Here is a 14987-nt window from a genome sequence, read left to right on the forward strand (position 1 = left end):
TGCCAATTGTGTTAATTTCCACAGATTTTAGATTAAACATCCACATGGTATATATTTCTGAAAAATTTGAAACATGTTTGCATAATGTTGCATATGAGTTACAGCGCTGTTATTTTGCTCTCAAATGACCCTTCATTTGCTCAAATCCCTCATCCCACCTGTCACATATATCACTATGCAGATCTTCATGGTAAATATGGTATGTTTTGTTTCAAACCTCATTTTCAAATGATGATAATTGATTACTCAACTGTGCATAGAATAAGTGATTTTACTAATATGCAAACATGTTTCAACTTTTTGAGAAATGCGTCTGTATATCAAACATCTGTACAAATTCAATTCATAAAACCTTTAAACATGGGTTGAATTGATATTACACATACTGTGTTTATACTTTGCATATAGCACATGATGATTTGTTGATGTAATTTGTTATCCAGTCGATGTAGATTTGAGAAAATTATAAATGCTTTATTTGGGTGTCTGGATTAGTTTTTAAAAAAGTGGAGAAAATAATGATAATTGACTGAAATTGTTGATTTTATGTTCAAACATTTATTTTCAGTTAATTTTCAATCTCATATTTGAAAAATCACAAATATTTTGTCTCCTGATTTTAGGACAAGTTTGCTGACAAGAGGCCACGTCCAATGGCATGTTGTTTTCAGTTTTGTAATGATTGCCAATTGTGCGTATTTTTCCAAGTTAATTTCCACAGATTTCTGAGTAAACATCCACATGGTATGTATTTCTGAAAAATTTGAAACATGTTTGCATAATGTTGTATATGAGTTAAAGCGTTTTTTTTTTCTTCTCCCAAATGACCCTTTATTTGCTCAAATCTCTCATCCCACCTGTCACATATATCACTATGCAAATCTTCATGGTAAATATGTGTTTGTTTTTTCCAAACCTTCTCATGTTTCAAGGATGATAATTGATTACTCTGCTGTGCATGGAATAAGTGATTGTCACAAACGAGGCGTTGTAGAGAAGACTACAGATTTTACTAATATGCAAACATGTTTCAACTTTTTGAGAAATGCGTCTGTATATCAAACATCTGTACAAATTCAATTCATAAAACCTTTAAACATGGGTTGAATTGATATTACACATACTGTGTTTATACTTTGCATATAGCACATGATGATTTGTTGATGTAATTTGTTATCCAGTCGATGTAGATTTGAGAAAATTATAAATGCTTTATTTGGGTGTCTGGATTAGTTTTTAAAAAAGTGGAGAAAATAATGATAATTGACTGAAATTGTTGATTTTATGTTCAAACATTTATTTTCAGTTAATTTTCAATCTCATATTTGAAAAATCACAAATATTTTGTCTCCTGATTTTAGGACAAGTTTGCTGACAAGAGGCCACGTCCAATGGCATGTTGTTTTCAGTTTTGTAATGATTGCCAATTGTGCGTATTTTTCCAAGTTAATTTCCACAGATTTCTGAGTAAACATCCACATGGTATGTATTTCTGAAAAATTTGAAACATGTTTGCATAATGTTGTATATGAGTTAAAGCGTTTTTTTTTTCTTCTCCCAAATGACCCTTTATTTGCTCAAATCTCTCATCCCACCTGTCACATATATCACTATGCAAATCTTCATGGTAAATATGTGTTTGTTTTTTCCAAACCTTCTCATGTTTCAAGGATGATAATTGATTACTCTGCTGTGCATGGAATAAGTGATTGTCACAAACGAGGCGTTGTAGAGAAGACTACAGCTTTTACTAATATGCAAATATGTTTCAACTTTCTGAGAAATGCATCTGTATTTCAAAGTTTCCAAACTTACGTTGAGGAGTTTATATCAAACATCTGTACAAATTCAATTCATAAAACCTTTAAAATGGGTTGAATTGATATTACATATACTGTGTTTTTACTTTGCATATAGCACATGATGTGTTTCAATGACTATATTCTTCTTGGCACATACTGCAATGAAGTCTTAATTTGAACTGGATTGACAGCAAGTTGTGTTGAGTTGCAGTTAAAAATTATGGATAGATAGATAATGCAACTCTATAAAGTAAGAGCATGGATGAAACCTTTTTAAGGTCAAAAGATTTGCTTCACTGCCTGCAATTTGTGTATAGCTTGTGATTTAATCCATTATAAGAATGAAGGTGAAATTTGTGCAGTGCTTTTTTTAGATTTCAAACATTTTTTCAAATTGTATTTTTCTTTTTCAAGTTTGATGGTTAAAAAGTTGACAAATTGTAGCTTTTTTAGGAAAACAATTGAGATTGTAAACTGCCAGCACTGTCTCCACAGCTCTTAATAGGGCTATTGCATTGGCTTCAACTTCAAGAATGCTGAGAAGATTTCCCTGTTAAGTGAAGTGCATGTCTACCAGTTATTTTGTTATTTCACTGATGTTGAACTCGCAAAATAAATGTTCAATTGGCATTTACAACAGAGAATAAGTTGTGGATATTATCTTTTATTTAAAGTATTTTAACACTGCAGCAGCAATCTTATTTGTAATTTAGAGACGGTGCTAAACCCAAGACATACATAAGAAATAAGCACAACAAATCGCTGACAAGACAAATCCATACATTTTTTATCTTTATTAAATGAACGCAAAGAATAAAATATCTGAAATGATAGCCATTTCATTGCAGAGTGCAAAGACGCCACAAATTTTTCACATTTGAATGTTGAAAATATAAAGACATGTTTAACACAATATTGACATTGGAAAGCACCAATTCAACACCCCGATTGTTTGACATTACAAACGCAATTCAACACCCAGATTGTTTGACACTGCCAACACATGCACCAATTCAACACCCCGATTATTTGACACTACAAACACATGCATCACTTCAACACCCCAATTGTTTGACACTGCAAACACATGCACCAATTCAACACCCCAATTGTTTGACATTGCAAACACATGCACCAATTCAACACCCCAATTGTTTGACACTGCAAACACATGCACCAATTCAACCCCAATTGTTTGACATTGCAAACACATGCACCAATTCAACACCCCAATTGTTTGACATTGCAAACACATGCACCAATTCAACACCCCAATTGTTTGACATTGCAAACGCATGCACCAATTCAACACCCCAATTGTTTGACACTGCAAACACATGCACCAATTCAACACCCCGATTGTTTGACATTGCAAACACAGTGCACCAATTCAACACCCCAATTGTTTGACAGTGCAAACACATGCACCAATTCAACACCCCATTTGTTTGACATTGCAAACACATGCACCAATTCAACACCCCAATTGTTGGACATTGCAAACACATGCACCGATTCAACACCCCAATTGTTGGACACTACAAACACATGCACCAATTCAACACCCCAATTGTTTGACATTGCAAACACATGCACCAATTCAACACCCCAATTGTTTGACATTGCAAACACATGCACCGATTCAACACCCCAATTGTTTGACACTACAAACACATGCACCAATTCAACACCCCAATTGTTTGACATTGCAAACACATGCACCAATTCAACACCCCAATTGTTTGACATTGCAAACACATGCACCAATTCAACACCCCAATTGTTTGACATTGCAAACACATGCACCAATTCAACACCCCAATTGTTTGACACTACAAACACATGCACCAATTCAACACCCCAATTGTTTGACACTACAAACACATGCACCAATTCAACACCCCAATTTCTTGACACTACAAACACAGTTCAACACCCCAATTGTTTGACACTGCAAACCATGGGTGTCGATACTTACGTAATACCTATTCATCAGGGGGGGGGGGGGGTGAATGAATAGATCATCCCCCCCTGATGAATAGGTATCAGTTACGGATCGACACCCATGCTGCAAACACATGCACCAATTCAACACCCCAATTTCTTGACACTACAAACACAATTAAACACCCTAATTGTTTGACACCACTTGGTCAAACTATTGGGGTACCTCAATTGTAGGTTCATAACGTGTTCGAGTACTGGTCCAGAAATTAATGTTTAGGAGCGTATGTGTGTGTGTGTGTGTGTGTGTGTGTGACTTCGCTTCTGCAAAAGCATATGCAATGCATTTCATTTGATACATTCAATTCATTCTCTCACTCCGCTAATCTCACATAATATATAATGTAGGCATCACTTTGGCGCAAGTCGATTTCTGCACTCTCGCAAACAATGCCTCCTGTTCATCCAAGCGTGAACACATGCTACACAAAAATGATCCCAACGATTTGGGATGAAATACTCTTTCATAAGATGTATAATAATCTACTGTTCATAGATGATTTTTAAAATGATTAGCAATTTTCTAGGCCTAAACTTTATTTTTTACTCATGAAGAAAATGAGTTGACACAAATGTTTTTTATGGGTTTTTCTACTAGTGTAAATGGCAGTCCAAAAAATTGATAGTTAAAAAAAAAAAAAAAAAAAAAAAAAAGGCTGTCAACATGTAAATGGGCCTAATGACAAAATTTGCAAATTGATTTTTTGATGAAGATAATCTTTCCTCAAACAGGTATCTTTCCATTTCATGAATAAAAGAAATGGACAAGATCTACAAAATAATTACAGGGGTTACCCCTTTTGCAATTTTTGTTTTATTTATCCTGCAATTTGGCACGGATCAGTATGGATTAGCCTTATCAAATGTCACTTCTTTTTTTTTTTAAGAATGTTTTTTGGAATACTTGCCATATCTATTATAGAGAATTAATTTCTAAAGCACAGATTTGTAATCAAATGGAGCAGTATTGGATCCCAAATATATTGAGAAAATTATTTTTTATTGGTTGGTCCCCTTTAAAGGTATTACAAAGTTTTGGTATGGGGTCATGAACTTTGTTCAAATGAACACATTGGTAGCATATGCGATCCTACAATATTCAGTGATCGTTGTCGCGGTTGAAATCGAGTCTAAAGTTATGAAATTGTAAATAATAAACTCTTTTATGTTGTATAGCTCCCTCTCAAGGTCAAGATATTAATTAAGCTATGAAACAATGTTTCTTGACTAAAATCTACCGATTAGCTATTCCCGTTTGGAAATTATATATCACAACTACATATTCTGAGATTATCATAGTCGCAGCTACCATTGTACGGCCGTAGGCGCTATTTGAAATTTCTCAAAATTTACCGGGAGCACCGGTAAATTTTTATACTAAATTTTTCTCGAAAGTAAAAGTGTTTTAGGGGCTAAATTTTTGTGTGTTTACAATACATCCACAGGGGCATCCAAATATATCAAAATTGTAAAGAATCACTTTCCACCCAATTTTCAAAATTTCCCAAAACTTTGTATTACCTTTAATATGATGTAGTTTCGGGCTGTTTTGCCAAAGATTTGAGGTCAGCATTATGGTTGCAATCAAGTTTTAAAGGGCAATCCAACCCTTGTAATAAGTTCATTTCAATGAAAGCAGAAAAATCAGAGAAAGAGAACGGCGAAATATTGACATAAATAGGACCAATAATAAGAGAGTTACGACTGTTTGAAATTTGAGATCACTAAGCTTATGCAATGCGAAACTCAATTGGGCAGTTTTGTCAGTGGATTATTATATGGTGACCAATAATGTTCCGTTTATCGGTACAAAAAAATATCCTCAATATCTGTGTTTCTCTTATTGCTTTCATCTTTGAAGCACTACTCAGAGTGTTATGGAGAGTACATTATTACAGGTCCTCGAAAAAGAAAAGACCATTCTAAGTCATACATTTTTGAAAAGTAATTTTATTTATTTTGTGTGTTGAAACGAATGGGAAAGTTGTCTGACACTACATCACAAAGGCATTACCGATTCAGCCAATTTGAAGGGCCCATATATGTACCTACATGTTCAATGATTGCAACTTTCAAGAATTCATAACTTTTCATTTTTCATCCAATTTTATTCAAACTTTCACTAGTATGCTTCTCTGATTTTTCTGCTTTCTTCTAGAGCAGTTTGCTTTCAAGGTTGGATTCCATATTAAGTTTAGCTTGTAGGTATGTATAGAGTTAGGGTAACAACAAACGTAGGTTTGGGGTTGGGGTTAAGGGTAAGGGTTCTGCATTGTGTTTGGTCCAGGGTTGAAGTTAGGAACTCATTTAAAGGAGTAATTGCCACCAGAGTATGTCAACATGAAACTGACATCACACTTGTGCGCTTAATTTGCGGGCATTGTCTAGATCATATTCAGCTGAAAGGAAAGTTGGAGGTTGTCAAACTTGTCATTGTTACAAAGTTCCCAATGCGGTCAATTTATACTCGCTCTCCATTTGTGAGAATGGGAGTTCAAACTAGAACCTCCATGGTAAAGACTTCATTTGCCCCCCCCCCCCCCCCCCCCCCCCCAGGGAAAAAAATATTTACAAAATTTGGGGAGCTACTTTTTAAGCTTGCTTGCATGAAAATAACACTATTTAATTTGTTTTGCATTGAACTCTATGCAAATTTTTGGGGGCTCTATTATGACTTTCGGGGGCTCTTTGGGGCATTTCAAGGGCGAGTTTGCCCCGAGCCCTTGTGTAATTTTCCCTGTCCCCCCCCCCCACTCCCCATTTTGTTCCGATCTCATGATAGCCAGTGGTTGTCACCAATCAGTCTGTCTTTGAGCACAGTCAAGAGTCCTTCGTATTTATTCAACTCATAACATCATTTATTTTTCACTCCACTTATTTTGTCAAAATCATTTGCCCTTACTGCTAATAATTTAAGCAAAGCCTCATCTACTCACTTCCTGATCTGAGACATGATATTCTGTATCAAACATCACAATTTTGAATTTACTTGGGCAATCGTCCTGCATCTACCTAATGTACATGTATTATGTAGAGGTATTGTGGTCTAGTGGATGAGTCACCCGACTGCAGATCACAAGGTACAGAGTTTAAGTCCCGCCGCGGCACTAATGTCCTTTGGCAAGACGTTAATCTACATTTGCCACTCTCCAGTGTAGATGGGTACCTGATATGCTTGAGCGCTAGTTACTTTGGCAGCTCGGCTATAACTAGGGTAATATATGTATAGCGCCATGAGCGTCAGAGCCTGGCAGATATTGGCGCTATTTAAAACCAAAGACTGTACACCAATCCCGAAAAAGCAACCTGTTGAAGAAATGACTGATCTGAGGCCAATTTCTATTACCGCAATTTTTTCTCGTGTAATGGAATCATTTCTCTCCAAGTGGATTTTCCGTGATCTGGTTCGCGTTATTGATGTACGACAGTTCGGCAACGTTCCTGGTAGCTCTACTACACATTACTTAGCTAGCCTTATCGACACCATCATGAAGGGCACTGATAAACAAGGAATGTGTGCATCTCTGTGTACGATTGATTTCGCTAAAGCATTCGACAGGGTAAATCACAATGTCGTCGTCAGGAAACTGATCGAGTACGGTGTACAGTCTTCTGTTTTACCGACAATTTGTAGCTTCCTGAGTAACCGCAAGCAAGCTGTTAAAGTTGGTGCTTCTACCTCTTGTGACCTTGAGCTCGCCAGCGGTGTCCCCCAAGGGACAAAACTTGGCCCGGTGTTGTTCCTTGCCATCGTGAATGATGCTGTCATTGACTTTGAAGCCAGATGGAAGTACGTCGATGACTTGAGCTTGGTTGAGGTGCACCCCTGTAATCAACCATCTAACCTCCAATCAGAGCTCAATCATCTTTTCCAGTGGTGTCACCAGAATGACATGAAACCTAATCCACGGAAATGCAATGTGATGAACTTCTCATTTGCTAAATGCCCACCTGTCTTTCCTGCGCTGCACATTGCTGAATCTCCCCTTCCGGAAGTTGACAGTCTTAGAATTCTGGGCATCATTCTCCAACGCGATTTGAAATGGAATTCTCATGTGTCCTCGATGGTCTCCAAAGCAAGTAGACGTCTATACATACTATGTCGCTTAAGGAAATGCAACCTCCGACAATCTGAACTCGCAAATGTTTATGTCATGTACATCAGACCAGTATTGGAATATGCTGCCCCTATCTGGTCATCAGCAATTACTACACAACAGTCTGCTGACCTAGAGCGCGTCCAAAAAAGGGCCTGTCGTATTATCCTGAGCGGTTATACTTCCTACACTTCGGCCCTTGAAACACTAGGCATCCCATCCCTTGAAGCACGCAGACAAACTCTGCTCTCTAACTTTGGTCTTCGTCTTCTCTCCTCTCGACACCGAGATCTCCTGCCCGAGTTCCGAGGGCAGACAACGACTCGTCAGCTTCGGAATTCCAACAAACTCAATATCCCAATGTGTAGAACCACGAGATATCGCAAATCTGTGATCCCTACCATTGTACGGCTGATAAACTCAGATTTGAAATAAGCTTGAAAGAATAATAATCCATTCGTTTCGTTTGATTTTATCAATTCAAATTTCAAAATAATATATATACCTATATTTTTAAAATTTGCAATCCAACAATGCAATTCTGTTAATCACATCTAGTTTGTTGCCGAATTTTTCCTCTTTTTTAACAGCTATTTTTTTTGTTTTGTAAATTCAATTTTCAATAATAATTATATATCTTAATATGGATCTTGAAGCAAATACATGTGTATTAACCATGTTTTGCCAAATTATGTAAAGGTTTTTATATTTAAATATCTATAATGAATATATCAATGACATTGCGGTTTGTGCTTTAGGATTCATTGTTTAATTTTGTAGTCGGTTTAAGTTGGTCTCAAAAATTATGCTGCATTTACATTGTACGGTATTATATTTGTATTACAGTACAGTTTATTACACTTTATCCGATTATATATCTAGTTCTCCATTTCAGCCTATTTATCTGTCCTACTCTTTATTTGTCCCTTTTATTGTGTAGTCTCCTCGCCAGCTTCTCTTTCTCATTTCTCCATGCCCTCTCTCTCTCTCTCCCCCTCTCTGTTATTATCTTACCAGTCCTTCTAATCTTCTGTTACATTTCTCTTATTGCCTTCTGCTACGCGATCGTTCTCCTTCAATTATCCTTTAGTCATCCATTTTAATCTCTTCTCTTGTTTCTCTTCTCTTCTTTTCTTTGATCATATCCTTGATTATTTATTGTGAATCGCCATTTATATGTATATGTTATGCTTTTGAATGTATCTTTTGTAAATTCAATTTGTTTCAGCCTCTGGCTGCTATTTGAATGTTTTTTAATCAATAAACCATATCAAATCAAACAAATCAAAATATCCATATTATATTATCATTATCCTCCTGCATAATATTAAAAAAAGATGTCTTCTTCTGAACAAAAATTTCTACTTCCCTTTTCTCAATGTAATTCCAGAATAAAGAAATGGCAGAGGGGGTTTCTTACCTACAAAGGGTTCATTCTCTGATATGTACAATACTTCATCATCTCTGCAGCAAAGAAAAACACAGAAAATACAATTTTAGATAATACTGTAGAAAACAGACTTTACCACGTTTATTAATGTACATGATTAAAAGTATTTATATTTGAAAGAGGTTAACTCCATAAATTTTAAATGAAAAGTGTTTCTCAGGGTCTAACATGTTCTTCCCAAAATAATGCTGTAACACACTTAACAGTTGTCATTGCTTTTCAGTCGTTTTTATAACTTTCAAATGTTGTAAGAGTAGTTACAAAATATGATTTTAAAAATACTTTACAGGTTTTTTGTTTTTGTTTAGAAGGAAGATCATCGCTTGAAAAAAGTTAGCAGATACAGATACAGATACATCTTGTCTCCTACTTCCAATATTCATTCTTTGCATTCTTCCTTTTCATCCTCTATAAGTTTGTTAGATCATTTTCAGGGCCGGGGAAAACAGAATGCTTTTTTCCAAATAAAAATCCATAATATTTTAAAGTTTAAGGAAAATAAATCTGAGATTCAAATTGCCTCGATTCATGAAATTCAGTTCACCATAAGTGCTTTATGACCTTCTCATTAAGTTAATAATTGAAATACTCCTACTGTTCAGAAACTTTGTGAGTGGTTCAGATTTGCCAAAGTTTTTTTCTGTGCAAATGAAAAGCCTCCAAATTTGCACAAGTTTCATTTCTGAAAGTTTTCTGGTTTTACGGTATATGAAAATAAACAGAGATTCATGTTTGCAAGTGCATTTCTGAATATGCACTGCACGAAGGTAAAGTCACTATTAAATAATAATAAATAATAAACAAGACTCTTCAAATTATTTGTTTTTTGTATCAGAAAATTATGCTCATTTCCCCAAAAGAATCCTGTAGTTCAGAAAATATTTTCAGAACGACTCCACAGAAAACACCAATAGTTCTTTTCAGAACTTCACTTTTCATTTTTCATACCTGATTAATGAGGCATCATCTATCCTACCTCCCTGTGCTGTGAATACATGTGTAGCTGTTAACCCGAGGCAGTTACTGGCAACCAATATCAGTCTCTCCATCGTATCTGGACATGCTATAACCTGAAAAGAAACAAAATCCATTTACATCACATACATGTAAAAGCAACATGGCTAACTTCTTAGAGATGTCGTTCATATAGTACTACGTTCATAGCAGCCTTATTCTGCTTGATGTGTTATAAAAAAATAGATGTCCTCTATTGAATCTTAAAACTCACCGAAATTCAATAAAAATCAACTCTTTATTTACAAGTAACAGCACCTAAATAGAAGTATAAAATAAAAATCAATTCAACTATTCAATTTTGGAAAAAAATACTTAAAATTAAAGCAGAAGAATACTGTCAATCTTGTCAATATGATGCCTCAAGATCATTGTTAATTTATTGATTACTTGGTCACTGTGCTCAAATTTCCAATGTTAGGCAAATTCATGCAAAAAAATATATTCAAAAAATTGGCTTGAAAACACATCACACAATTAGTCTGAACCGAGTCAGGAGCAAATTTGAAGAAATTATATTTTTAAATGTTGTAAAACCAAAGATATAAGAAGAAAACTGACCAAGTATCTGTACTAAAAATCGTACATGCAAAATTGGTCGTAGACATTCGACAGCTGAATATGACGCGCACGGTTGCATTACGTGCGTTCTCGAATCCAAAATCGTACCTCACACACACACTCTCGCCATACCGCGAATGGTACGTCGTGGGGAGCTAGCCGGCAGAGAGTTTGCAGCGATACCAACGCAGCTTCGGAGCTCCGCAGCGCGCCATTTTAGCAGGACTCGGAAAGGTTTGCGATGGGAAGGCAGCGGCCTAGCTTTTTGCCCAAACAACGCTAGATCGGCTGCTGGCAAAATGAAAATAACTACGATCGAGAACATCGTCGGTTTCTTAACTTTTCAGTGAGATAATTCTGAATTCTAATTGAGACTATATAATAAATTAAATCGACAAAGAAACCTCGATAGAACTCTTATAACTATACAACAGCTTGTTTATTTCTTCATTTGACATTTTGTTTTCGACCATTTTTTCGTGCGCGAGTCAATGTAAACTATGTATTACCAAACTTTCAACACGCAAGGAACAGGGAACACTCGCGGACCTCGTAACAAATTTGTTGCAAAAAAAAATTTTCAATGGTGATTTTGAAGCAGTGAAGAACATTGGCGCTGCAATGCGCAGAAATATACTTGAAAGAAACTTAAAAAATAATACCTGAATTTTCAGAAAATCGTATTTGTATTAGTGTACCTAGATGTGACTTGTTTATAAATCAGATTTTATGAAGATTTGTCGGGAAAAAATGTCAATTTTTTCCGTTTGGTGGTCATTTCTAGGCTAATATTTTAAAAGTTGCATCAGTAATGGGCCCGATGTTTCTATTATCGTACTCGCATGTTATTTCTACATAGATTAAACATAGGATGGTTAAGGGTAAGACCAGATAACATTATAAAAAAGATATATCCTTCCACCCTCCCATATCCAAGTTTTGGGCTGATTATTGCCGACCCACCGCAGCAAGGCCATTCAGATTTTCGTACGCGCGCAAAGCGCCCTCTATTGCCCCATGAATGTGCCTACCAATGTAAGGCAATTTAATAGAACTTGGCCATAACAAACAAATTTAAAATGCAAGATTTTTAGTGTGCGCAAGACTGACAGAGATTTTGGTGGCTGCTTTTTATAGGCCATTCTGGCCAAGTTATTTGCCAAGTGTACCACTTGAGAATATCACTAGAAAAAAGAAAGAAAAAAACGATAGTGAAAAATATAAGCAGGGATCTTTTTACTGTTTGGACATGATTTTGACCTTAATATACATGTAGCACAAGAAATATCTGAAGCTCCATCTTGTTAGTTGTTATTTTAAGGTAAGTCTGTGATTTGAATGAATAATGATGCTGCTTCTTGGCCAGGATTGACAATAGATTTCTGATTTAATTTTTTTTCTTCCAACATCGATGAATTGAATTGATTGTATTTTGCTGCTAAGTTAGGTGTCATCAATTATCACAAAGTTCCGATAGATCTATTATTGCCTTCTGTTGAGTTTTGTCCAGTGAGTTTTGTCTAGTGGTATTTAAAGTTTTGAGAACCATTAGAGGGTATATTTAAAAATTTTATTAGAGTTTAGACTACAAATAAACTAGACCTGCATAAATTTTCATAAATGAAAAATACACGCCAATCAAAACTAAAACAACAATAAACTGCAAATGCAATGAGCGAGTCATGGTGGGCGTGTCTCCAAAGTCTCCAAAGACCAAATACAAGAAAGATCTCTTGATATTTCCATTTTCCCAGTTCTCAGACCTGACCCAAATAAAAATACATTAATATTCATTAATGAAAATATATCATATTAGTCTAGGTCTACTTAGTCTATATTCGGAATAGTCTAATCTGAAATTCAAACTTCTAAGTGAAAACTTAACACAGATCTATACAGCTGGGACTACGCATAAAACTTTGCTAGCAAAAATACATTCACTAAATCTACCAGTTTATGCCATCATAACCATTCTTTTTCACAAACACAAACATCACTTGTTGAATTACCATACCTTCCCATCCGAAGTCCTTCCATTTCGAAAAATGGTGACTCTGGGGCGTGGATTTCCTGCCATTTTGGCAGAATGACGACGATGGCAATCAGCTGATTTGACTGAATTATGCGACCAATTCTAGTATAGTGCTTGTGTACTAAGGTATCTCCACGCAATATTCATGAAAGGAAATACACAAGCTCAAAGATTACTCTATAACGTACTCTGCGGGTGTCAAGCTAAACATAAATGCCCAAAAGCTATGTGTATGGCTGGAATGAATTGCAAGCCTATATAAAAAAATTATTGTATAAATGAGATACTGTTGAAAAGTTTAAAACACGTCTTAAAAAGTTTCTCTTTAGAAACAATTTCGAATTTAACTTAGTTACCAGTATGTATACGACTTGCGATATTATGCTGTGCACATCTCACTCTTTTCTATTCATTTTCTTTTTCTTTCCTTCTCTCCATTGCATAGCTAGGATAAGGAAATATTTGTGATATACGTCATATATTTATGGTTTATTGTTTTTATTTTCATTATTATTCGGTCTCTTGCACGTGGCTAGCAATGCTCTAAATCCAACTGAATTCTCAAATAATTAGGCACAATTAACTGATTGACTTTTTTGGTTATTTTTATTGGTTATCCAAAAAGAAAAAGTGTATTTAAAAGTGATGATATGGAGTTGTATTTATTACGGATTGTTATGCCTATAGGCACGGCACTGGTATCATGTTGTGGGGAGGAGGGGCCCCAGAAATATACGATAGAACATGGTCATAAAGAGATGGATTAATAGGGTCGATCGTATAATCTTCTCCCCCCCCCCCCCCCCCCCCCGAGGGGGGGGGGGGCGCTCTCTCTCTCTCTCTCTCTCTCTCTCTCTCTCTTTCCCTCCCTCCCTCCCTCCCTTCCTTCCCCCACCCGGGCCTTTGGACACGACGTGTCTCAGTGCCCGATGTAATAAGCCAAGCAGTAAGAACAATGATTTATCTATAACGACACTAAAGCTGCCTGTGGACATTAGTATACTCCTTTTTTACCTTCTACTTCTTCAAGCTTTTTCTTTTTCCTTCTTCTTCTTTTTCTTCTTCTTTTTCTTCTTCTTCTTCTTCTTCTTCTTCTTCTTCTTCTTCTTCTTCTTCTTCTTTTTCTTTTTCTGCTTCTTCTTCTACTTCTTCTTTTTTTCTGCTTCTTTTTTCTGCTTCTTTTTCTTATATTATCTTTCCTGTCATATTCTTCTTCTACGTCGTCGTCGTTATCTTCTTTTCAATCCGTTCTTCTTCTAAATTCTTCTTCCTCCCTCTTTTATTATTTGTAACCCTCTTCCTTATTCTTATTTCTCCTCTTCTTTGTTTCCTTCTTCTTCTTGATCAACTAAAGAATTACATGAAAATAGTTTTCCATGCTCCATTTTGTACCCATAATGTATTATGTATCATTAATGATCATTTGCAATTTTAAGGTCTCATTAGAATGACAATTTAACGATGGAAATTAAGAAGGATGATATACGTGAGAATGAGATGGAACGCCCCACGCCCCCCCCCCCCCCCATTACGGCTCTTCCTTGAATTATATTTATGTACTTCGATTGAAGAAGAAAAAAAAACAGGTCACATGTAGGAACAGATCACCTGTATATTTTTAATTATTGTATTACAGACAAAAAGTAAAACATACAATGACAACGAAACAAACTCAAAGCTAACAGAAAGAAACACATGATGAAGTCTAAAATAATATATACATATATATACAAATGGACCCACTGACATCGGATACAAAGAAGTAAGATGGCTTGTGACCGCAGACCTGACTGAGGTAACAATTCTCAAAATAATGGTAAGATTTTCTGGAAATGGGCCTAAGGCGAGCCCCTAAATCCTCATATGACCGTAGTTAAACCCCTGAGCTTTATGGGGCTCAGCCCCCTGGACCCCAAACAAATAAGGTATCAAAATATGCTCATCTGACCGTAATTCAATGCCTAAAACCCTTGAGCTTCTGGGGGCTCCGCCCCTAGACCCCACGCCAATTTTCGCTCCACTTGCTT

At 35.9% G+C, this 14987-nt stretch overlaps 1 protein-coding gene across 1 annotated transcript; it reads right to left on the reverse strand.

The window, feature by feature from the left end:
• Positions 1–9264: 9264 nt before the first annotated feature.
• Positions 9265–13060, reverse strand: LOC105439646 (BTB/POZ domain-containing protein KCTD9-like). Its single transcript, XM_030986451.1, has 3 exons — positions 12943–13060; positions 10302–10423; positions 9265–9367 (listed from the first exon to the last, which is right to left on the reverse strand). Exons 1-3 carry the CDS (start codon positions 13003–13005, stop codon positions 9265–9267), a joined length of 288 nt encoding a protein of 95 aa, XP_030842311.1. The 5' UTR covers positions 13006–13060.
• Between the last annotated feature and the right edge of the window lie 1927 nt (positions 13061–14987).

This window comes from Strongylocentrotus purpuratus, unplaced genomic scaffold (assembly GCF_000002235.5).
Source record: "Strongylocentrotus purpuratus isolate Spur 01 unplaced genomic scaffold, Spur_5.0 spur5_scaffold_15, whole genome shotgun sequence".
Lineage (NCBI taxonomy): Eukaryota > Metazoa > Echinodermata > Echinoidea > Camarodonta > Strongylocentrotidae > Strongylocentrotus > Strongylocentrotus purpuratus.